This window comes from Eschrichtius robustus, chromosome 3 (assembly GCF_028021215.1).
Source record: "Eschrichtius robustus isolate mEscRob2 chromosome 3, mEscRob2.pri, whole genome shotgun sequence".
Classification (NCBI taxonomy): Eukaryota; Metazoa; Chordata; class Mammalia; order Artiodactyla; family Eschrichtiidae; genus Eschrichtius; species Eschrichtius robustus.
In genome coordinates this window covers 24,656,445-24,681,761 of record NC_090826.1, presented here as the reverse complement: position 1 = coordinate 24,681,761, position 25,317 = coordinate 24,656,445, and the positions used below count along the sequence as shown (strand labels likewise).

General features: G+C 55.7%; 1 protein-coding gene across 1 annotated transcript in view; it reads left to right on the top strand.

The window, feature by feature from the left end:
• SDC3 (syndecan 3) overlaps window positions 1-22,731 on the top strand; it is a 37,694-nt gene extending 14,963 nt beyond the window's left edge. The window contains exons 2-5 of the mRNA XM_068539339.1: window positions 13,207-13,324; window positions 14,948-15,561; window positions 17,448-17,739; window positions 18,704-22,731. Of these exons, the coding sequence (XP_068395440.1) occupies window positions 13,207-13,324; window positions 14,948-15,561; window positions 17,448-17,739; window positions 18,704-18,870 (1,191 nt within the window). The 3' untranslated portion in view covers window positions 18,871-22,731. The remainder of the gene's footprint in view (window positions 1-13,206; window positions 13,325-14,947; window positions 15,562-17,447; window positions 17,740-18,703) is intronic.
• Window positions 22,732-25,317: the final 2,586 nt, after the last annotated feature.

Here is a 25,317-nt window from a genome sequence, read left to right as displayed (position 1 = left end):
GAGGGGCTGGACCCATGAGGTGTCTGTTCTCACGGCTGCCCTAGACAGCCACGGGGGGAGGGGCAGGCGGACTTGACTTCACACTCAGATGCGGCTCACCACTAGGGCCTCGCCATCCTCCTGACCCCTTCCCTGGCAAGGACGTATCCTCATGTCTCTTGCTGAGGGCGGCCAGGGGCCAGCCACATGGACAGAGGGTCTGAGTGGGAACATCCTGGAACCACTGGTGGCTGGAGCTGGGGACACTGGGGTCTAGCGATGCAGATGGCAGCCAGCCTGAGTTTGGAGTTGCCTCCCTTCTCTTGGGTCCCGCTGGGCAAAGCCTGCTCCTTCCATTGGTCCCACCTGACAAAGTAGCCTTTGGCAAGCACAGGGGAAGCAGTTGCTGCACTGGCCTCTCCCCCTTGTGGTCTGCAGAGTCAATGTTTGCCCTTCGGAGGTGGGGTCTGGGGAGGCTTCACCTGGGGCTTGGTTAGGGGTTACTCAGAGGGAGGTCACCTCCTCTCCCATCCGAGCATTTGAGTCCAGGTTCTGCTGTGTCACCTTGGGCAAGTACGTCACCCTCTCTGAGCCTCAATCACACATTCATTCTTTTCTTTTTTTCTAAACAACAGCTTTATTGAGATTTAATTCAAATACCCCACAATCCACCCATCTAAAGCATGTAATTAAATGGTTTTTAGTATTTTTACAGCTGTGCAACCATCACCAATATTACTCATTTTTATCACCCCCAAAAGAAACTCTGTACCTATTAAGGTTAGAAAAGGGTCACTCCTCTTTTCTTCCCAATCACTCAGCCCTAGGAGTCACTAATCTACTTTCTGTCTCTATGGGTGTGCCTATCTTGGACATTTCATATTAGTGGAATCAAATAGGATGTGGTCTTTTGTGACTGGCTTCTTTCACTCAGCATAATATTTTCAAGGTTCATCCATGTGGTAGCATGTATCAAGACCTCATTTCTATTTTTGTTTAATAATATTCCATTGTATGAACACACCACCTTTTATTTATCCATCTATCAGTTGATAGATATTTGGGTTATTTCTACTTTTTGGCTGTTATGAATAATGTTGCTTTTTTTTTTTTTTTTTTTTAAAATATGTGGACATATGTTTTCACTTCCCTTGGATGTATATACCCTAGGAGTAGAATTATTGGACCATATGGTAACTCTAAGTTTAACCTTTTGAGGAACTGCCAGACTGTTATCCAGAGTGGCTGAACCATTTTCCATTCCTACCAGTGGTGCATGAGGGTTCCAACTTCTCCACATTCTCACCACTACTTGTTATTTTCTGACTTTCTGATCACATTCATTCTTGCATCCATTCATCCCTCAGGTATTTATAGAACACCTGTATTTGACAAGGCAGAGTGCTCACTGCAAAATTGGGGAGAGAATTTATCTCTTAAGGAGTTGTTTAGAAGATTCAATGGCACCATAGCTGTAAAAACCTCCATGCACTTAGTGACAGGAGATAAAGATTATCAAGGGGAGAAGCTGAGGGTGGTCAGGGAATCACGGGGCCCCGTGAGAGCAGAGGAAAAAAGAAAGGAATCTGTGTGTTTTGACCACCTACTCTGTGTCAGAACCTTTGCTTCAGTTCTCGTGACCTTCTGGGCTGTACTGTTGTCCCGTTTGCAGATGGGAGAACTGAGGCTTAGGCCAGGCACCTTGCCCCAAGGTCGCCCAGCCAAGAGGTAGCTAGGCTTTGGGCTGAGATCCTGTTTGGATAATCTCATTTAATCCTCCCAACCCTTTGAGGTTGGTACAATTATTATGTTCGTTTTATAGGAGAAGAAAATGAGGCTCAGAGAGGTGGATTTTCTTGCTCAGGGTCACACAGCCGCTGAGGGCCAGTGCTGGGATTTGGACCCAGGCAATCTAGCTTCAGAGCTCCTGCTTACTGTGAGGTCCCACCTGTCTCCCAGGATGCAGGACATGAGGGTGAGGGCTGGGGCATCCGTCTGCCTCTGTATCTCAGAGAGTGTTATCTGGGGCTAGAGGTGGCCTTGGAGGTGAATGTGACCCTAGGCAAGCCTCTGGGGCCTCCGCCAGTCCCTCCTCCAGTTTTTTTCTGACTCCTTGCTCTATGCCTCAGTTTCCCATCTAGGTGATGGTGGTGGTGGCCCTGGAGGCCCCCGTGACTCATACTGAGTCCGGCTTGTTCTACCCCTCGAAATGGAGCAGCTCAGAAGCCAGCAGAATAGACCTGGGGTAGGGAGTTGTATCTCCACTGTTTGTGAATTTGTGCTGGTTATAAATAACCTAGCAAACGGGAGGGTGAGGGAGACCACAGCCGGACTCCTCAGGAGGCTGAGCCTGGATACACACTCACACACAGATGGGCACATTTCGTGTGTGTGTGTGTGTGTGTGTGTTGTGTGTTCTCAGGGTGTGTGCCTAGCATGTGCCTGGGGAGGCTTTGGGGAGGATGGAGAGCTGTGTGGTGTCCCAGCACAGCTAGAAGGACTGGGCCTGCCTCGGGCTGACTCAGCAGGATCCGTCTGGTTTCCTGGAGGCCCAGCAGAACCCCAGGGCTGGTGAGGTCTCTGGGGCCTCTGCCCCTGGCTTCAGGTGGCCCCTAAGATCTGGCAGAGGTGCCCTGTGCCCTTTGAGCTTGCCTTTCTTTAGGTCCTATCCTGTGGGATGAGAACCAGACGCACAGCATTGGGTCTCTCTCTGCTCTTCCAGACCCTTCCCCATCACCAGTCCCCCCCCCCCCCCCCGGTGATGCCTTGCTCCCCTTAACTCCATCTTGACTCACCAGCTGAGATCTCTGTAACCTCCAGCAAGTTGCCTGGCCTGAGACTATGGAGTAAGGAGGCCCATTTCACCTGGTCCTATCAGTAAGGGGCCTGGCGCTTAGTAGGTGCTCAGTAAATGCTACTGTCCTTCCAGCCCAGGCCTGGTTGTAAAGTGGCCAGAACTGTAGGCTCTGCTGGGAACCTACTGTCTTGCGTGTTTTTGTACATAATTTGCATAGTTGTTTTATGAAAAACTGCTGGGATCAGTCTCAGCCTCTCTTCCCTCCTCCCAGGGCAGTTGGAGCCCTGGTTGGATTTTGGAGGGACCAGAGAGAACTTTGGGTGGGGAGACTGAGGCCAGAGGACAGGGTCCTGCCCAGGATCACATAGTGATTAGAAAAGTAGGTAATGTGGGTCTGTAAGGGTGATCCCATTCACAGTATTCACTGAACAAATATTGATGGAGGCCGACTGTGTCCCAGTCACTGCCACCAGGAGCTGTTGGAGGGGGAGATAGGCATTAGACAAGGAAGTAAGTAAACAAGCTAATTTCAGGCAGTGGTGAGCTATGAGGAGTAAGCCTGGTGTTGACAGTGATGGGGTGTGTGGGGAGGTCATGTGGATGGATTTGGTGGTCAGGGAGGGCCTCTCTGAGGAGGTGAGCTTTGAGTAGAGACACCAAGTCACGCCCCAGCACTTACTAATTGCCTAATAACTGCTCAGCATGTCACAGATGGTGTCTTGGTGTGTTGGGAATCGTCATTCCCATTTCATAGGTGGGCAGACTGAGGCCCAGTGAGGTGAAGGAACTTAACCAGGGCTCTCTGGAAGCCAGGACCAGAACATCTAACCCCACACTGGGTTGTTCTGGGAAACGTGGGCCCTTGCTGAGTCCGTTGGCAGGGATGGTTGCAGAGCCTGGAGACTCAATCCCAGGGGCACCTGCTGGTGAGTCATGGGGTGGTGGGTGGGGCTGCTCAGCGGGACCGGGCCACCTGTCATGGGAACAGGGCTTGTCTTCCATTTCTTGTCATTCCCAGACAGTCCATCTCTCTGTCTGTCTCTGTGCAGGGTGTTGGGGAGGGTGGGGTGGTGGTGTGTAGACTCTGAAGCTGCCACCACCCCCCCCTTGAGGAAATTCCTGGTGGGGGAGACTGGTGAGGACTGGGAGTGGGTGTGTGCTACAGTATGCAGAGCATGGTCCTTAGGGTTCAGCTAATCCAGGGGTTCAAATCTGGCTCCATTGCTGTGTGACTTTGGGCCAGTTGCTTCACCTCTCTGAACTTTGGTTTGCCCATCTGTGAAATGGGGACAGTAATGCCTCACCAGTAAGATGTTTGTGAAGAGAAATGGGGCCATGTGCATATAGTGAGTGCTCCCTCTGTGGGAGCTGTAACGGTTGTTCGTGGTCAGGGAATAACGGCCCCAGGCCTTCTACAAAAAAAAAATCCTGCTGTGTCCCCACTGGTGGCTTAACAGCCTCCTCAGTCTCCTCATCTGTAGATGGGGACAGTAGTACCTGCTTCCCAGGGTGGCCAAGTGCATTCCATGAGAATCTGGTAGAAGGGGCCCACTGGAGTGACGGGAGATGGTTGGTGGCCCCTCCTTCCCCAGTAAGTGACAACACAGTGAAGGCAGAGTCCCCAAGAAGGGGCTTCAGAACAGGCGGGTGGTTGGCGTGCGGCAGCCTCACAGGGGAAGCAATGTTTGAGCTGCCTGAGCTTCCTGAGCACATCCCTGTCTTGTTGACTGTGGGTCACCGGGTGTCTAGAATAGCGCCTGGTACACAGTAGGTGCTTAATAGATAGATATTGCTTGTACTGACTTTCTGGTGGAGTAGGTGCTGGTCAGGCAGAGATGTGGAACGGTGTTCAGGAAGCGGGAACAGCATGTGCAAGGCCTGGAAGGAATCCATAAAGGATTCAGTGTGGGAGGAGCGGGGAGGCTGGGCAGCCGGGGGCCTCAGTGGGTGGTCCTGCTCTCAGACACAGCCTTGGGGACAGGAATAAATGAGCAGTGTGAGTCAGGGTGGCCGGGAGGGTGACGCTAGAGGGCAGGTGGCTGGGATGGACGGAGCAGTGACAGTGGGGGGCGGCGGGGGGATGCCCCAGCCCTGAGTTGAGGAGAGGGCTGGTTTTCCCAGGGTTGCGCTGCCATCCTCTGTCCAGGTATAGGTGACAAGGGTGAGCAGCTGTAGCGTGGCCAGCCTGCACCCTGGCTGGGGCTGGTGGGCCGGGAACTAGGCTGATGGAGGAAGCTGGTGGGTGGCCCGTGGGCGAGGTGTCTGGGCGCTGTAAGCCAACCGTGGCGGCCAGCCGGTGAATGCCGGGGGAGCCAGCCAGTCTGCGGTGAGGTGCAGCTACGTAGGCTCCGGGCCACCGGGCCTGCCAGCTCCCTTGGAGGCTTTTGTGTTCATTTCCTTCCTGCTGGTTCCTCTGTTTGCTCATAACTCACCACCAGCCCTAGTGGGGTCTCAGCAGAAGGAAGGGGCCAAGGAGTTTCAGAGACCAGGGCACGGCAGGCATGGGGACTCAGAAAGAGCGTGCTAGTTCTCATAACAAAAGTACTCTTGAGTTTATTGTGGAAAGTTTGGAAAATACAAACAGGTCCCGAGTAAAAAACGGAAAACTACCTGTAATCCCACCACCCAGAGAGAGCCTCTGGGAACCTTTAGCCTTAGAATTCAGTGTTTAGAAATACACTTTGGTATTGAGTTCATTAAAATAGGATCAAGTTCTACGTATTTTTTTTTAATAACCTATTTTTAAACTTAATGATGATAATAGTATTAAAAGCCAACATTTATGGAGCAGTTCGTTAACGTGTGGGCACCCGAAGTCTCCTACGGTGAACCCCACGAGGTGGCTATTGTTATCTTTGTTTACCAGGAAAACCAGGCCGAGAGAGTTAAGTACCTGTCCAAGGTCACCCAGGTATTGAGAGACAGAACTGTTTGGATGATCCTATCAACAGCTGTGCTGCATTGCCTCTTGACAACCAGAGTGTACATTTTCCCCTGTCCTTGCATATTCTTTGAAACAAGTAAAAAAAAAGAAAAGAAAAAAAAGCCTTTGGTTATGCATTTATGCCTTTTAATGACTTAGACAGTGTGGATTTGTGAAAACACAGTTCTTGATAGCTGCATAATATTCCATGTTGTGGTTGTGCCCTAAGTTATTTAACTAGTTGTCTGATATTGGGAATGTAGGTTATTTCCCCTTTTTCTCTCTTATAAATAACACTGCCCTGGCTCTCTTTGACCTGAGGGCTGAATTCTTGGACACCCAGAGTGTCCAAATCAGAAAGGCACTTAGAGCACCAAGCTGACAACGGGTTCACTTCCAAGTGGGGCAACGGAAGTGCAGAGAAAGGGGGAGGGGGCTCGTCTGGGTCTGGGAGGCTGCGGCCTCCTGAGCCTGGATGCTGCTAGCTTTCTCGTCCAGTGTTGATGAGAGCAGTGCCGCCATGGGGAGGGGGGCTCTGGAGAGGATAGTGGGAGCACAGCGGCAGGTAGTGGCGAAGGTGATGGGGGTGGTGGGCTGGAGCTGATGGAATACGGGTGTGGGGTAGGGAGGGCTCTGCTGTCAGGACGTCTCTTGCAGAGCAGTTGGCTGAGGTGGGATGGACCCAAAGGGGTGTTTCCTGCCCTCTCAGTTGCCCTTGTGGACGGTCTGGGGGTGGGTATTTGGAATAAGGGTGGTGGGAGGGTGAGTCGGTGACAGTGTGTGTGTCTGGGCTTTGCTGATTGTTTTGGGTGGGGCGGTCTGTCAGGTGGGCCTTCTCAGCCCTTCCTCCCCCTGCTCCTCCTCCAGACCCCTCTGCTCTCTGGGACTTGGGCTCCGTGGCCCCTTCCTGGCAGATGCAGCCTTCGTGCCCCTCACCCCTCCGGCGGCCAGTGAATGTGGCGGGGGCTAGGTTCCCAGCCAGGGCAGCTGTGGATGGGTAGGGGGTGGAGACTGAGGCGTCCCCCCTTCCCGGTCCAGGCTCTCCATTGTGTAGCCCCCTTGGCTGTCCTGCTGCCCAGAGCCTGGCCCCGGCCCACATTCCTGTGGTGACGCTCTGGGTCTCCGGGTTGGAGCTGGTGAGCGTGAGGGGCACTGAGTTCTCACAGGACTGAGGGCCTTTTGGGGACGGGGTCTGGTGGGGATGGAGCCTGTGGGGATCCAGAGGGCTCTGCCGAGACCACCCTGCTTCTGGGAGCTAGTAGTAAGTCACTGTGTGTCGCTGGACAAATCACTTTACCTCTCTGAGTGCTGCTTGGCAGGCTAATTCCCCACCACCTGCCCCTCTTATCCCCTCTCTGAGCCTCAATTTCCACATCTGTAAGAAGGGAGAGCTGAACTCAGTCATCACTCAGGCCTGAAGGTGAGAAAAATGCACCACGGTAAGACCACCGAATGGTTATTGAGTGCCGGCTGTGTGCTGGGCAGCAGGAGTGCTTTTGGCGCATCATCTTACTTGTTTCTCACGACAGCTCCATGAAGAGTATATCATTATTTAACCAAACAGAGGCTCAGAGAGGTTGAGTAACTCGCCCAGAGTCACCCAGCAAGTAAGCAGAGCTGGACTTGAACCCAAGACTTGAACCTGAAGCTGGGCGCCCAACCCCTGCTCACATTGCCTCCAGTCACCAGGAGAGTGGAGCCTGAGACTGGCTAATGTGGGGAAGGAAGCTCGGACAGAATTAATTATACTTGATTTTATTCTTAGTGTTTGCAGCATGATTAGCACTGCACAGGGTGCTGGGCTCCTGGCCCACCTACAGCTGACCTAATTTGTGTGTCCATGCCTGTTTCTGTAGCTCGCCCTTCCTCTCCCCACATCCAACCTCTCCTTTTTTCTCTCTCTGCATTCTCCCCCGCTTTGTGGCCTTGGCAGTGCCACTTAGGCTCTCTGGGCATTAATAGCCTCATCTGCAGCATGGGTGTAATCATCCTGATTCTTCTCCCCTCAGGAGGTTGGTGAGGCTTAAATGAGATAAAATCTTCAGAATTCATAATGGAAATATTAACATGTACCTAACAATAATCACAGCTACATTTATTTATTCAGCTTGCAGTGTTGGGTTGTGTGCTCAGCCCGTTACCTGCATGATCTTCTTTGATCCTCACGGCACCCCTATGAGTCACATACTGTTATTGGCACCCCCATTTTACAGATGAGAAAACTGAGGTGCCAAGAGACTCAGTGGCTTGCCTGATGTCCGACGGGTAGTGAGGGGAGGAGCCGATTCATTCTGGCTTTAACTTCTGTGTTATCCTGTTTCTCTGGGAAGGCTCATGATGGGGGCGGGGGCAGGTGGAGGGAGCTGGGCATGAAAGACCCCAGACTTCTGGTCTCCAAGGAGGGCTTGGAAGGAGGCTGGGGGCCGGAGGAGGGAGCCGGAGGAGGGAGATGCCCTGCCTTTCTACCTGAACATGTCCCCCCCCCCCCCCCCCCCCCCGCCAACCCCACTGGAGAGGGATGGCAGTGGAAGTTACCCACCCATCCCAGCAGTTCTAAAACTATGGAGAGGATCAGGTAGGGGTGGGGGCGGGTGAGTGGCAGGCAGCTCTGGTCACTGCTGGTCCCATCAGGTCAGAGAGCCTGAGGTACTTCTTTGGGTCAAGGCTGTGGGTCAGCTCAAGGTAGGATGGTGGCAAGGGGGCAGTGAGAAAAAATGGCAGGGGGTGTGCCAGTCCATTGGGAAAGGTGCCATGTCTCACCCCGGCATTGTAGGTGTGCTTGTACATACCCCAGAGGGAAAGTGTGCATGGTGTGTGTGCATGGTGTGCATGTGTGGAGGGGAGTGGGATGCAGGTGTTAGGGGCCTGTTGGTGGGTGTCTGAGATGGGGCATATGTATGGTGCAGTGGGTGCTTTTTCAGGGACGCATGGGTGGAGCATGTGGGGAGCAGGAGTGGGTATTTGGGAGCATTAGGGGTGTTTGCCGGGTGCCGGCGTGTGTATGGTGTGCGGGGGTGGAGGGGTGGTAGTTTTGAGCTGAGGTTGTCCAGGGGCTGTGGGTCACAGGTGTAGGAACCCCAGATGAGCAGCAGATTGGGAGCTACCCTGGAGTGTTTGGAGCAAGGGTTCCAGGGGCTAAGGACCCGTGCTCATGTCTCAGCTCTAAACCCCAGCCTCAGTGCCTGCATCTGTGAAGTGGGGATAATAAAATCCTGGGAGGCTGTGATGGTTGAAGACGGTGGAGCAGGTAGAGTTCTTCCAGCGCCTGACATGGGACAGGGCCTCCGTAGTGGTGGGCAGAGGCCTCTAGAACCCCCTGAGGACCCTCAGGATCTCCCCGGGGGAGCTCAGACCTTCAGCCACTGCTGGGGGAGCCTCCGGCTGGGCGTCGCGGCCGGGCCTGGTGGTGGCAGGAAGCAGAAGGTGCAGGGGCCTCCGCAGTGGGCTGTGTGGGGCGTGTGGGGATGTGAGGGTGAGAAAAGATTGTTTACAGGTCGTGAGGTTTTTGTCAGAGTCCGAGGGTGTCGCTGCCATGGAGAATGTGGGCAGTGATATGTGACTCAGGGGGCATGCTTGGACGTGGGGAGGGTTGGTGTGTGCCACAACCCACGGACGTTGTGTGGGGTGTGTTAGGTGAGGAGAGGGGTGCAGCTGTGTGTCTGTGTGTTCATCTAGAGAGGCGGTGAACGGGTGAGCCCACGGTGGTATGTGCCAGGCTGTTGTCTGTGAGTTGTGGTGGGTACACAGTTTAGGGTCAGTAAATGTGGATCATGACTGTGTATGCGTCTGTGCTGGTGTGTGTGCGTGTGTGCGCGCGCACACTTGGGTTGGGTGTGCAGATGTGTTTATCAGGCATGGGAGGGTGTGTGGTTTACCTGGAGGGGGCACCGTTGAGGGTCAGGGGGAGGCCGGCATTTGAGTTCAGTTCTCCTTTAAGGGAAGGGAATAATTATGCTAATTATGCATGTAATTATGCAAATAGAGAGGTCGTTTGGGGGTCAAAGGCTCTTTTCACCATCCTCCTCTGGCATTTGTGACTTCTGAGGCTTTCCCTGCTGCCTCCCAGGCTCAGTTCCCCACCCCCCATCTCTCTCCTCTCTCCTCTGTGTAGCCCTGGTAGTTGCAGCTTCCAGCACCCCTGTAGTGTTCCTGGGAGGGCCCCGTGAGCCCTGGTCCCCCAGGGAGGGGTACAGCTGGCACTTAGTAGACTTGGGGGGGGTTTGGGCAAGATGGCATCATGCACCCCACCCCCCGCCCCCCAGGTCTCAGGTGTCCCGGTGTTAAGTTTCCCAGGGTGAGCTCAGGGGTGACTGGGTTGTTGGCCATCACCCCTTCTACCCCATCTGGGGGCTGCTTATTGTTTGGAAAGAATGTTCTCTTGGATGTAGGTTTGGAAAATCACTGAGGTGGCCCTTTCCCCAGCTTTGTCTGATGAGCGTGAGGCTAAATTAAGATGTGAGAGAATTCTCTCCCTCAGCCTCCCACTCTTGCCTTCCCTTTCTCTCGCACACCCAGTCCTCCCTCCACTCCCTCCTCCCTGTCCCCCCACACTGCCCCTCTGACCCCCTGGCTTCCCTCTGTCCTTGCATTTCTGTCTCCATCCAGTGTCTCCCCCTACCCCCATCATTCTCTCTGTTCTTCCATGATCTCTCCCTTTCCTGCTCCCCCCCACCCCCCAATCTCTGTGGGGATCTGGAGCTCCTGGTCCTTAGCATGGAGGAGATGGTTGTCATGGTAACGGTTGTCATGCCGATGGCTACTGAGCTAGGGATGAATAGTATCTAGGTGAGAGCTACCTGAGTGGAGGCTGATGGGTTCACAGGAGGTTGCATACTTGTCTCTGAGCCTCAGAGCTGCACGGTGTGTGCCCCCATCTAGTGCCCGCCCCCATGCATGTGCCTGTTTGCACCCAAAGGCATGCCAACACGCGGTGCCTCTCTCTGCCTTTAGGTGAGTGTGTGTCAGGGTGTGTCTGTATGTGCTCTTTCTATGTCTCTGGGTGTGTCATTTCAAAGGCTTGTGTGGCTTTGCAGTGTGTTAGGGGCTGGTGTGTGGTGCTGGTCACTGTGGAATCATGAGGACACCCTATTTTGGCCCCCACATTTACCCCAGTTTGGGGTTCTCCTGGGACCACAGACTTCTTAGACCCCCGCCTCCCAGCTAAAGGGCTTCCAACCTTCCCTGGGCTGCCTGGAAGGATGGAGAGACAGTGAAGATGGACCTGCCCAGGAGAGGCAGTCAGAGCCCCATCCCTGCTCAGTCCCCGTCCTGCTGCACGTCTCTGGCTTCAGGCTACTTGCCTAAGAATGGAGCAGAAAGTCTCCAAGGGACCCCAGCTTAGCTGGCCCAGGTGGTAGAGGCTGGTAGTGTGGGAGCTTCTAGCCCCCTCACCTCAGGTCCTGGGGATTTGTTCTTCTGGGAAGTGGGAGCAGAGATGGGAGCTGGGGAAGGTTGGATGGTAGCTGCTGAAATGTCTAAAACGGAGGAAGACCCAGCAATTAGTCACAGAGCAATTACTCTAATTGTTCCACTCCATGACTCACTGGTAGCAAGTAAATACTGATTAATTCATTATTTTGAGACTGTGTGTGTGCGTGTGTGTGTGCGGTAACGGGTATGGTGGGGGGAATCGCCTGGCTCCCTGCCCTGGCCTCCTGCCCTGCATGGCCTGTGTAGGGCTTTGGAGCAGGTGGTCGAGGCTCGGGGCCGGAAGCCAGGATTGGGATCCTCTCTCGAGCTCCATAGCAGCTCCAGAAGGGGGCCTGTCAGGGGTGGGAGTGTGAGAGTCTGAGCACAGATCGCAGTGCCGATCCAGCCCCTCTCCTGCTCACACACCTTCTACGGCTCCCCATGTCAGTCAAACAGTAGTGATATTCAGACTCCACCTCAGACCTGCTGAACCGCCAAGTTCTGTTTTCACAATATTCTGATGTGCAGTCAGGATAAAACATGACCAGTTTCCAAGATAAAAGTCACCAGCCAAGCACTGAGAGCCTGTGATGGGGCTTCCCCAAACTCAACTCCGGCCTGTCCCTGCCCCACCCCTGCCCTGGGAATTACATCCTCTAACTCCAAACCTGTTCCCTAACAGATACTTCCTGATACCTACTGTGTGTCTGACACGGTCCTGCCTCCATCGAGGTGTAGTTTACTGGGGGTGGGAACAGTCACAGAAAAAGTATATACCCAAGCCAGTACAGCTCACAAGTAGTGGTAGTTGTGAATTCAGAAGCACAGGATACTCTGAAAGATCAAAGTAGGAGGGCTTCTCAGAAGAAGTGACGGGGAGCAGGAGTTAGCTGGTGGGAAGTTGGAGGATAAGGGGATGGGAAGGAAGGGTGTTCTCTTGGAGGGAACAGCATGAGTGAAAGAGGCGGGAGAGACCATGCACGTCCCAGGAACAGACAGGGGCCCGGTGGTAGGAATCCAGTGATTGCAGGGGTTCCGAGGGACCCTGGATGAGGCTGTCAGTCCCAGCTCTGGTGGCATAGGCTGTACTTCCCCACCTCGGAACTTTTGCTTATTCTGTTATCTCTGCTTGAGATGCCTTTCTCTCTCTATTTCAGTTGCTTAAGATCCAAGTGCTAATCCTTTAGATCTGAGCACCAGGTCATCTTTCTCTGTAAGCTCTCAGGGGGCAGGGACTGTGGCTGGGCTCAGTCTGGATCCAGGGTCAAAAGTGTGGTTGGGGGTTTTCGCTCCAGTCTTGGATGTCCTTAGTGCTGGCTCTCAGCCCGGGGTTGCAGTGGGGAGGGATGGTCCATGCCCAGGAGCCACAGCACCTGGCCTTCCCAGGTTCTGATTTTTGGGGGAGTTTTGGGTCTGGAGAGCAGGACCCTGGGAGAAGCCCCTCTCACCCCTGCAAACTCTCAGGAGACCCTTGGCAGAAGTGAAAAGTGGCATCCGTGCTCTGAGCTGACTCTCGGCATTGAGATACTTTGGGGGGAGTGTAGACAGGGGGGCTGACTTTGTTTTGGGGAGGACCCAGGGCCAGGGCTGCAGCCCACTCCCTTTTCTCCCTCCCCCGCTTATCCAAGGTACTTCCCTCCCAGAGCCCCAAACCTCCTCAACACCCATGTCTATCTAATGGGCCTAATTGCCCTACCTTTGGGATTTTGAGGTGTGAGACTCTGGGTCCCTAGCAGAGTCTGAATCTTGTCATATCACATGCTCTCTGGTGACCTGGGGCAATGGGGCCTCCCTGCTCTCCGCGGTGGAAGGGGGCAGATGGTGCTGGCCACACCGAGGGTAACGCTGACTGGGCTGAGAACCTGCTGCTTTGAGGTGCACTCAGCACGTATTAGCATGCTGCATGCTCACAGCAACCCAACAAGGCAGGAAGTGGTAATCCGGCTTACCTCGGCTCTCTGTTTACCCCTGTGGAGGCCACATCTGATGCTGTCCCTCCATTGTCACTTGGCCCATGAGAGTGTCTGTGGTTCCTCTGGGCATGTCCAGGCTGATGGCCTCAGGTGCTGAGCCCTGTGCCCGACTCTGCCCTCCCCAGGCTCAGCGCTGGCGCAGTGAGAACTTCGAGAGGCCCGTGGACCTCGAGGGCTCTGGGGACGATGACTCCTTCCCCGATGATGAGCTGGATGACCTCTACTCCGGGTCGGGCTCGGGCTGTAAGTACCCCCTTCCCTTTGCCTGCATGTTGTGTCAGCAATGCCAGTCTGCCTCCAGTACCCCATCCGAGGCTGTGATGGCAAGGAAGAGGAACCCTCGCAGGCTCAGTTAAACGGCGGGGTAGGGGAGGGGGAGGTCAGGCAGGGGGAGCTCATGGGCCTCAAGCACAGGAAGGGCAGGCCACTCTTCCTGGGGTGGAACCAGGGCCTTGAGGCCTCAGAGCCTAGCACTCCCAGCTCCCCACTGCTTCTGTCTCTGCGTCTCTCTGTGCACTGCTTGGGTCCCCTGCAGACCTCCGGCCTCTGTCAGGGAACACAGACGCCCCTCAGCAACCCGGTTTTCAGTACTGTTGTGACCACTTGGAGGAACTCAGTAGCCCCTTTTCATTTGCAGTGGCCGATCCCCAGCAGAGACCATCTGATTGGCTCAGCTTAGGTCAGGTGGCCCCCTTCTGTCCAATCAGCAGTGGCCAAGGGCAGGGTTAGGGCAGTGATGGAAGACGGCAGGTGCCTCCAGTGGTGCCTGGGACAACCCAGTTCCGGGGCCCTGTCCAGAAAGGCCAATAGAGTAGCATGAGATCAGGGAGGCACACTGAGTTCGAATCCCAGTTTCGCTACTAAATAGCTGTGCCACCTTTAGCCGTTTTCCCTCTCTCAGTCTATTCTTATCTGTGAATGGTGATAGATATGCCTTCTTCTCAGAGCCTCTGGAAGGCTTCAGTTTAAGACATCAGGGTCTGGCACAGAGAAGGAGCTCTAAAAACGGTAGTAAAAAGGGGTGTGTGTTGAGATCGGGCCCCCTGAGGGGGCAGGACGAGCCTAACGGATGGTAGGGGGTCTGTGCGCTTTGGAACTGACCACCTACAGCTCCTTGCCTCTAGTCTTCCCACTTTAGCCGACTCCTGTAAGCCTCTTGTGAGTTATGAAATCTTCATGAAATCCATCCCGATGGGTCACATCTCTATGTCCAAACCTCCCTGGCTCCTCCCCACCCCTCCTCTGCCTAGTTTAGGCCCTTGGGAGCTGCTGTGGCTTCTCTCTCTCTCTCTCTCTCTCTCCTCATTTTCTCCCGAGGCCCTCCCTTCACTTGTCCTGGCTTGGAGTCCGGAGTGCTCAAGCATCCTCTGTGGGAGAGGCTTGTTCTCCCTCCTGCTCTCTGCCTGTGCCTCTGGGGGAGCCTTAGTTTACCCACCATGTGTGTTCATGTAGGTTGTACCCGTGTCTGACTCTTCCCAGGATGCCACTCCGCTCCTCCCCTCCTCCCTGCAACCTCCAGCAAGATTTGCAGCCAGTAGGGCCTGAGTTGCCACTGCCTGGATTCAACCTGCTGGAAGCTCCAGGCTGGGTGGGCTGGAATAGTCAGGGAAGACTTCCTGGAAGAGGTGGTCCCTTAGAATTTTTGGCTAGGCAGAGAAGAGTTGGGGAACATTCACTAGCTATCAGCCAACTGGCAACCGTTGGCTACATTGTGCCTTCCTCCTTTCCCTCATCTTGTCCTGGGAAAATTATGCAAAGTGTGAGGGTTGGGAGCCCCCCATCTTGATGGCTATTGCTTACCTGGGATCCTCATGCCCCTCAAATCACCCAGCTCCCTAGCTCTCTCCTCTCCTCCTCACCCCCCAGACTTCGAGCAGGAGTCGGGCATCGAGACAGCCATGCGGTTCAGCCCAGATGTGGCCCTGGCAGTATCCACCACACCCGTGGTGCTGCCCACCATGGACATCCAGCCTGTGGACACCCCGTTTGAAGAGCTCCCCTCTGAGCGCCCCACCCCAGAGCCAGCCACCAGCCCCCCATTGGTGACAGAGGTCCCAGAAGAGCCCAGCCAGGGAGCCACCACCATCTCCACTCCTACGGCAACCACTGCTGCCACAACCACAGGGACCCCAGCTGTGGCCACAGTGCCCGCCACAGTGGCCACTGCTGCCGCCAGCATCCCTGCAGCACCCCCTTCCACGGCCACCACCTCCATCGTAAGGACCACCGGCATACGGAGGCTTCTGCCTCTTCCACTGACCACGGCAGCCACAGCCCGGGCCACCACCCCAGCGGTACCCTCACCTCCCACCGCAGTGGCTGTCTTGGACACAGAGGCCCCAACACCCAGGCTGGTCAACACAGCTACCTCCAGACCAAGGGCCCTTCCCAGGCCAGCTACCACCCAGGAGCCTGACATCCCTGAGAAGAGCACCCTGCCCCTGGGGACCACTGCCCCTGGACCCACTGAGGTGGCTCAGGTGAGCGGGTGGGGAAAGGACAGGGAATCAGAGCAGAGGAGGGTGGGTCATCAGGGCCTGGGGGAGGGAGGATGGAGCTGGGCAGGGGTGAGATCTAGGAGGTTCTGGAGATGAGCCAGACAGGGATGGGGAGGGTGAGATAGGCATGAGGCCGGAGGACCAAGGCTGGGGGTGAGTTACAGGACGAGGACAGAGATTGAGGTGGATAGGGATGGAAGAGGGACCAGGCCTGGGTCTTTAGATGTTAGGACAAGACATCAATGGGGAAGGAGCTGGGTGAATGGGAGTGTTGATGTGGGGAGGGGCCAGGGGCCTGTGTGTTCTGATTAAAAGCACAGACTCAGGAGCCTTGCAGCCTGGATTGGAATTCTTCCACTGCCATGTGCCTTCAGGAAGTCACTGATCCTTTTTATACGTTTGTTTCCTTATCTGTGAAAAGGAGAAAATAATAGAATGCAAATCACAGGGTTGTGAGAATTAAGTTTCCCGACATATCCAAAGCGCTTAGAACAGTGCCTGGCAATACTAAGTAAGCTAAAAGTTTCACTCTTGTTTTCATCGTCATCATCATCGTTGTTATTGTTACTATTCCATCTGAGGGGGATTAAGAGTGGGGCTGTGCGAGAGGAATACTGCAGCTTAACGTTCGTGGAGTGCTGCCTGGGTGGCAGGCTCAGTGCTGCACACGTTACCTGTGCCATCTCCTCTCACCCTCACCCTCACCCCGCGGGGTGGCACTGCCGTCATCCTCCCTTAAAGGTGAGGCCCCTTTCCAAGGCTTCACAGGCAGCAATGGCAGAGTCAGGATTTGAACCTGGCAGTCAGCTCCAGAGCTCCTCGGTGTGTGTGTGTGTGTGTGTGTGTGCGTGTGTGTGTGTGTGTGTGTGTGTGTGTGTGTGTGTGTTCGGGGTATTATGGATGGGGAGGTTGAAGGGAAGAGGATGAAGATGTAAGGAATGCCGGGTATTAAAGCCCTTTGCATCCGCCTCACAGAGGAGGGCCCTCAGCCTATGGGGCTGCCTTCAGGTCATCATCAGGCCCTCCGACTCCCCAGCCGGCCCCAGCAGGACGCAGGCCCTGCTCTTGGCTCCTCTGAGCACTCGGGACAACCTGGTGTTTCACAGATGCTTGGCCAGGCAGGCAGGGGAGACAGTGCTGGGGCACTGAGACCAGGTTGCTGGTGCAGCCTCTGCTCACGGCCTTTCCTCGGCCTGGACACCAGACCCACGCTCTCCATGCCCACTTGTGAAGCAGCTACATCCCTGCCATGATCCCACCTCTGGTCCTGCCTCCATGTGGTGGGAGCCATTGAGATTTGTGGTGCTCTTGGACTGACCTTCAGGCTAAGGGACTCACACCTGCCCTAGGCACGTGGATCCAGGATCAGGCCCACGTATTTAAGAGCTGCACCCAGCTGTCCCCAAGCAGCAGTCCCTGATAGGAACCCCCTAAGGATTGTTAGAAAGGCAGCTGGAGAAGGAAGTAATGGAGATGGGATGGGGACCGGGATGTGTCCAGGATGAGAATAGAGGCAGTGTAGTATAGTGGTTAGGAACACAGATTCTGGAGTTGGATAGATCTGGATTTTAGTTCTGCTTCTACCACTTACTAGCTGTGTGTCCTTGGGCAAGTCATTTAACCTCTCTGGGCCTATTTCCTGCTCTATAAATTAGGGGGTAATAATACCTCCTTTATGAGGATATTGTGAGGATAAAATGCCCATGATGTGCTTAGCACAGGGCCTGGCACATGGTGCACGCTTACTGAGTGTCAGCCCCACCAGGGAAGTGGCGTGGTGGCAGTGGGCTTGTGTGCATGTGTGTATGGCTGCACTGTGGCAGGGGATGCTGGGGCCTGGCTCCTGAGTCATGCTACCCTCCCTACAGACCCCAACTCCAGAGTTCTTCCTGACCACGATCCGGGATGAGCCAGAGGTGCCAGTGAGCGGGGGACCCAGTGGGGACTTTGAGCTGCCGGAGGAAGAGACCACACAGCCAGACACAGCCAATGAGGTGGTGGCTGTGGGTGGGGCCGCGGCCAAGCCGTCACCTCCACCTGGGACGCTGCCCAAGGGTGCCCGCCCAGGCCCCAGCCTCCTGGACAATGCCATCGACTCGGGCAGCTCGGCGGCTCAGCTGCCCCAGAAGAGCATCCTGGAGCGGAAGGAAGTGCTCGTAGGTGAGACTTGGGGCCTGGGAGGAGCCCAGAGGGGGCAGCTGGTGGGGCTTCAGTTTGCCCTCTATGAACCCAGGAGGGAGGGTAGGGTGTGGGTTTCCTAGGAGCCTAGTTTCCTAGGAAGGGAAAGCTGGGGACTCGGGGACCCCAGGACGTACCCTCTGGTTCCTCTTCTGACCTTCCTTATCCCAGGGTCTGACCTCCATCCTACCTCCAGCACTTTCCTCAACACCCTCCGACCCCTCCTCAGACTCTGCCCTTGACCCCTGCTTCCCTGGACCATGCTGATTCACCCCTCCTGGACCGCAACCTCTGGATCCTAATCCCTGGCCCCATCCTTGGTTTGACCTGCTCCCACCCTTGATGCCAGCCCTGAGGACCTGCCCTTGGCCTTGTCTCCTGAAGAGTCTCTGGATTCATGGTCCAAACCCTGCTCCCCACTTAGGAGCGGTGTGGCCTCGGGCAGGTGCTTCACCATTCCAGGCTCCCTTTTCCTCATCTGTGGAATGGGGATAATCATTTTGCACTTAATCAATTCTAAGTGCACATCTGCTCATATGTTAACCCTTCTGCAGTTGGGATGTGTCCTAGTTTAGATGGCAGAGATTTTTCCATCCTAAGGGTATATAAAATACTGGAGCATTCTTCTGATTGATGGCATCTTACATTTGATGAGGACCGTAGCACAGCACCTCCCTCATAGCACTGTGTGAAGATTCCATGCATTCATGTGATGAGAACAGGTGATTAGAACAGTGCCAGGCTGCAGTGAGGGCTGTAAATGGCAGCCAGTGCTGGTGTTTTAGCATTGACTCCAAACTTCACTCCAACTCTGGTCTCAGGTTCAAGATTCCCAGCCCTCTCCCAACTCTTGCCCCCATCCCCCAGGGCCCTCTGCCCTCTCCTCAGGCTCTAAGCTCGTCCCACCCTGCCTCTGGCTCTTGACCTCTGCCCTCTTCCTCCACAGCTGTGATTGTGGGCGGGGTGGTGGGCGCCCTCTTTGCCGCCTTCCTGGTCACACTGCTCATCTACCGCATGAAGAAGAAGGACGAGGGCAGCTACACGCTGGAGGAACCCAAACAGGCGAGCGTCACATACCAGAAGCCCGACAAGCAAGAGGAGTTCTACGCCTAGCGGAGCCAGAGTGCCTCCCTGTAGCCTCAGCGCCACCCCTGCGCCCACTCCCTGGTCCGGAGCCACCAGTCCCACCCTGGGACTGGGACTGGACCTGGGAGACAGCCTGGCCCCAGTTCATCTCTGCCACCCTCCCAAGGTCTGCCCAGACTGCCAGCTTCACACAGCTCTTCCCCAAGGGACAGGGGGCATTGCCATCTGCTCCAGACTGTGCCCTTATGAGCTCATCACTTGTCCGCCCCCACCAGCCTGGGGCTTTAGGACCTCATGTCAGGTGGACAGGAGGAAGGAAACTCCTGATAGGCTGGTGGAAGAAGGGGTGGGGCTGGCCAACCTGGCCCCACGGGGCTGACTGAGGTTTCCTTTTGGGGGCAGAGAGGCACTCAGGCTGGTTTCCAGGACAAGCGTTTGGCAAACTCAGCCCTTGAAATCATTGAGACACTGCAACCTCTTGCTTCTGTCCCAGGCCCCCTCCCTTCTTGGGTGAGACAGTACCCCTCCCCACCAACCTGTCTTGTCCCGGCCTCTCTGGGGTTGTGGGGTCGTTTTCCCTCACCCTTGCCCAATGCACATGCACCCACAGGCTTCACCTCCTTCCCGGTCTGCCCCTGAGGAATTGGCTTCCCGAGAGTGCACTGGCAGCCACTGGTGAGGAGGGGCTGGGCTGCTTGGACCTCCTTCCGAGTGGACTCTGCACAGACACTATCTCCCACATGGTCACACGTATTGTCACACACAGACAAGAGCACGCAGTGACAAAATTATATGCAGTCTTGACCACCCAGCCAATCCAGACATGTCACAGACACACACGTTCTTCCAAAGAGGTTTATTCATTTCTTACGTGCCCCCAAATGCTTATGACGATGCAAGTCACTAATCATCGTTACCCAGTGGTGACGGTGTGGCCTGCCTCCCTCTCTGCCACACTCCTCCCACCCCCCACCCACCCATACACCTGACACCACACACGTTGCCTCCAGCTTTCAGGCTCACTGGGGAGGGTGCCATTAGGCCAGAACAATCAGCCCATATTGGGTCCCCTGAGGTGCCCTGTCACACTCAGCCCTCACGACACCCTCACCAACCACATTGCCACCGACCCCGGCAAGTCCGATGCAATCCCACGTGGCTGCACAGTCTCACCCACACAGCCCCGCTCTCACACTTGGACACTTGCCTTTCCTGGAATGAAGTGCGGTGTGGGGGCCATTGCCACAGGCCCCCTCAGGACGTTGCACACCTGCAGAGCCTGGCTTCACCCTGCCTGTTTCCCTCCTCTCTGTAGCCTGCAAAGGGCTTGCTTGGGGGCAAGTCCCCCACTTGCTGAGGAAGGCAGGCTGGTTCCCGGAATTCCGCCTTGGGCTGGGGAGGGGGCTTGGGTCCCCCGGGACCGAAGGCCCCAGGTGGGGAGGGAGCATGTGGTGGGGCTCCTGGGCTCCCTACATCCCCCCCCCTGCTCTGAGCTGGGGTACGACTCTGCCTCCCAGGACACAAGTCTCCAAAGTGCCTGCGAGGGTGGGCCCTGCACCTGGGCCCTCTGCGCCCTCTCCCTTTGGCCTTGCCGGGTCCACCTCAGCCCCACCCCTGGGCCCCTGGGGGCCTCCCGTGGACACCTGCCCATTCATTTGGCCAGACAACCTGGCGGTTGTCCTGGCTGCAGGTGGAAGCAGCCCGTCCAGACGCCCTGCCCCAGGCCGAGGGCTGCGGGCAGGCTGGAGTCGGGGTGTCACAGGCCCCAGCCTGCCTCCCCCGTCTCTGTTACCCTTGCAGATGGAGCCTCTTATGTAGATACTTTAAATGTGGGGTCACAAATCTCCTATGGGGGGTGTGCTAGGTGGGGCCTCTTGGAGCCAAGGGATGTGGTCTGAGTTGTCATGGTCTGGGCCTCACAGCCCCACCCCTTGCCGACAACCCAGATTAAAGTCAGGAGCCCGGGTTTTATTTCTGTTCCCTTTTCAAGACTTGCTGGCAATAGACTTGTGCAGGGTGAGGGCTGGGGGTGCCTGAGGCGGTGAGGGTGAGGTCCAGGGAGCTTTGCAGCCTGTCGTTTCCACTGTCCTACTCCCAGGCTGGGGCTCCAGCTTTCAGACCTGCAGGCCCCCTTGGCAGGGCCTGGAGGCTGGTGAGGAACCTAGCTGGTCCCACTCTTTGAGGGGCAGGAGTAGGGGGAGGCCTCCTGGGCCCACGATCTGTTGGAGGTGACCTGGCCTCAGTCATCCCTGGAGTGTAAGGGCTGGGGGACAGGAGAGACCAAAGTCCCAGCCTCCCTCTACCCTGCTTCCTGGCGGGCTGCTGTCTTGGGGCAGCAGCTCTGGTGAGAAGGCCTGGGCAGGCCAAGGCTGAGAAGCCAGGGAGCAAGAAGGAGAGGGGATCTGGACCACCCAGGGGAGCTCTGGGATGCTGGGACTGGGGTAAGAGACCCAGCAGTGGGCACAGCCTCGGCATGGGGCTGGAGCCCGTGGTGGGTGCAGGGTCGAGCACAGGACGGCTGAGCAGGGCGTAGGCTGGCTGGAGTGGGCTCAGAGGGGCTGCATGGGTCCAGCCTGGCCCCAGCAGGCCTAACTCCTCATGCTCTGTGGGCTGGCTTCTAACTTGGGGCCTCCTGGCACCGGCCTTTTCTCTGTGTCCTTAGCATTTGCGAGAAGAGGCCGAGGGCCTCGTTCGTGGAGCCCTGGAACCAAGAAAAATGTCCAGGCTTTACCTTCATGAAGTTTCACACCGTCCGATCAGCCCAAATCCATCCCAGCCAGCCCAAGTCCAGCGCAGCAATCCCAGAGTGGGCGGTACAAAGGATGAGCTGGAGCTCTCACCCTGCCTGGATACATGGTGTGATGTGTGCAGGCCCTGCCCAAATATGTCCCCAGCCACCCCGGTTCTCCTGGGGAGGGCGTCCTGCAGGGCCCTGGCATTGCCGGGAAACGTGGCCAGTTCCAAAGGAAGAGGGAGCTTGTGTGCTTGACAGCCTCTGGGGCCTCAGCTGCCAGAGAGTGCAAGGCGGGCTGGGGCCACCCCTCAGCTGTGACTCCTAGAGCCCAAGCTCTGTCTCCCCAGGGGGCCAGAGGGGATGCCTCCCCTGAAGGGTTGGTCCCCTTGTTCGGAAGCAGATGGGTGGTCACCGGGGCCGGGCCGGGCAGGTCAGCCCCTCCCGGGGTTGGCAAAGCCATCTGTCCAGGCTTCCTGGACAGATGGGGTCCTGGGCACAGGGAGCAGACACACCTCTGCCTCATGGTAACAGGAGTGGGCACTGCCTACTTGGCGCTCCTGAATTTTTTCTCCTGACATCCACCACCCTGGACTTGCTTCCCCAGGCCTCCTGCCTGTAAATAGAAGCCCACAGACTGTGTACAGATTTACAGAGATGCCGAGGCTGGGCCCCAGAGTTGCCATCTAAGGGCTGATGGCCCCAGCATCCCCCGGGTGCCCCCCAGGCAACTCAGCGCACCAGCCCCAGCGTGGCGAATGCATGTAAATATTTTTCGTAGGCAGCAGTGTGGCTCCAGAGAGCCCCCTGAAGACAGTGTCCCTCCTGTGCGTCCTTTCTCCTATACAGATCCCTCCAAGAACCCGGCCTGGGGTGCGGGGAGTTTGTCCTTCCCTCCCCCAGGCCTTCCCTGCCCCTCCTCTCCCTCATAACCTGTTTATTAACCATACCTGTCCTGAGTTCATGGCCAAAAGTTTAAATACGAAAGAGGGGTGGAAAAAGACTGGAGAAAGAAACCAAGGCACCTGCCCCACTGTGGGTGCTCACCTGTCCCAGCCTTGTGAAGGAACTGTGGGTTTTTTTGTTTGTTTGTTTGTTTTTTAACACTTCCTGTGCTGTGCCCATTTATAAGAGGAAATAAAATTAAACCGAAATGATGCACTGTGGTCAGAGCGTGAGATAAGCATGGAGGTCATTTGGGGAGGGGCAGCCCGCGGTCCCATTTGGGCCTCAGCCACATCCCCCTTTAAATGAAATTGAGAAGCAAGCAAAGGAAATTGACCGACAGCCCCTCGTGGGAACCATTACGGTAAAAGCTGCTCTAGGTTGAGAGTGTTCGGGAGGCCATGGAGCTGACTGCGGCGAGGCTGAGTGGGCGCTGCGGTTGGGCGGTGCCAGGCTGTGGTGGCACCGGGGGCCCTGTGGTCCAGCCCCAGGGGAAGAAGAACTGTGGTTTCCAGCCACAGGAGAGAATCTTGGGACCGCAGGATATTGGAACTGGACTGGCCAAGGTGAGATGTCTTTGGGGTCTGAAGGGCCTGGTTTCAAGCCCAGGTGACGTTTCCTAGCTCTGACTCTGGAGGAGCTACTTGGCATGAGGCTCAGTGTTCTTACCTGAGAAATGGGGTAAGCATTAACAACATCCCCAAGGACTATGTGAGGAGGAACACTCAGCACGGTCAACCTCAGCTCACAGGGTCTTGGATGATGGCGTTGGGACAGAACCGAACCCAGGACAGGAGTTCCGTGGCCTGGAAGCCCAGATGATCTCCAGGGATCACAGGGTCATGGAGCTGGGAGGGCCTTAGAGCCAGCCCTGGGCCCCTTGGGGTAGAAATCCCTTCTTCAGTGCCTCTTGGGGGACTTCCCTGCCCCTGCCAGCACACCTCTTATGACAGGGGCTTGGTGCATCCTGGGGACCAGGTCACTCTGCCTGTTGAGAAGTCCTTTATTTTTAGCCAAAATCTGCCTCTCTTGTGTTTCCTTTCTCTGGTCTTCATTCTCCTCTGGAGGCACGCAGGGCTCTGCCCCCTTGCCATGGGATAGCTACAGGCATGAGTGTCATGGTCAAAACCCTTCCTCCTCCAAAGAAAACCTCTCCATGTCCTCTAGAGATTTATTCATCTTAAAATGTGATACTCACACAGGGTCCTGATGGTTCTGGGGTGGGTTGGAGGCTGAGGCCCCTGGATGTGGTACAAGATCCTACCCATCCTGCCCTCCCTTCACTAAAGTTTCTTGAGTGCCCCCAGGTGCCATCCTGGTGAGCACTTAATCTACTCGGGAGAGAGCTAAAAACCAGGGTCTCATGACTATGTAATGACACTGGTCTGCGGTGGGTGTGTTTCCTCAGCCACCACCTCCAACCACCCCCCGCCAAGCATTCCCCTCACTGCCGGACAATTCAGGGACAGAGCCCCAAGGCCTGGGTCCTCACTGTGGGACCTCAGACCATGTGTGCCTGACAGTCTCAGGCTGCACGGCTATAAAATGGGGTGAAGGGGCCAGCCTCGCCATGTTGAGGTTCTCACAGAGGCCTGGGCCCCAGTTAGAAGCCTGCCATGACATGAGGGGTGGTTTTGCCACCATTCAAGTCCCAGCTCCTGACATGGTCCCTCCTTCAGGGAGTTTTGGAAGTTGATTCCATCCTCTCTGAGTTCCTATAGCCTGGAGTTATCTTCCCACCTGCAGGGCCCCCACCACCTTCTCATCTGAATTCAAGTGACCTGCATCATATTGTGTTCTCAGCCTGGAAGAGTAAAACGAGTCTGATCCTGGAGTCGAGTGGACTCAGCTGTGTGCACTTGGGCACAATGCTGTACCTCTCTGAGCCTGTTTCCTCATGTGCAAATGTGGACAATAAGGTCAATATTTGGAGACTCTTGTGAAGATTAAACGAGATAACATATTGAAAGCAACTAGCATGGAGCTTGGCATATGTGGCACCCAGCTGCTGGACTTCAATCCCTCTTTGTACAATCAGTCTTTAACAGGCAAACCTTTACTCAAATCCCAACTCCACCACTGACTAGCTATGAGACCTTGGGTGGGTTATTCAGACTCCTAGTGCTCAGTCTCCTCACCTGTAAAATGCGCTAATAGTGCCTGCCTCATATGCGTGGTGTTCAGAACCATGCCTGGCATACAGTAGGTGCTATATAACTGGGCTGTTATTCATATTGTTGTTGTTGTTGTTGCTGTCATTATCTGCAGGGTCCAGCCTGCTGCCTGTTGAATGAGTAAATGACAAGGAATCTGGGTAGAAATCAAAATATCGGTGTCAGCTCTGGAGTGAACTATGACTTGGGCTGAGGCTTGTCAGAGCTGAGGCTGATGCCTGGAAATCATCCATGTAGGTTGTACAGATGGGCTGGAAGCTGCTGGGAGTTGGAGCATTTCTCTCTGGGCCCCTTGGCCCAGGGATGAGCAACAAACAGAGGGGGAAGGAGGAAGAATAGCTGATTGTTTCCTGAGGCCCATGAGGTTGCAGTCTCCTGCCAAGCTGCCCCAAGAACAGAGTGTGCTCAGCTTCCGAGCGCCGCCCACCCTGTCTCTGCTGGCCTGAGGGTGGGCTTGGGACAGACGGAAGGTCCAGGTTTATTACTGCCAGAGCTGCAGGCCTTATCCACACTCAGGGAAGAAGGAGGCTGGGCCAGAGAGCAGACAGCAGAAGGGATGGGTGAGGCACTGACTGCCAGGCACCGTGAGACGGCCTCGTCTCACGTTAGCTCATTTTAGCCTCG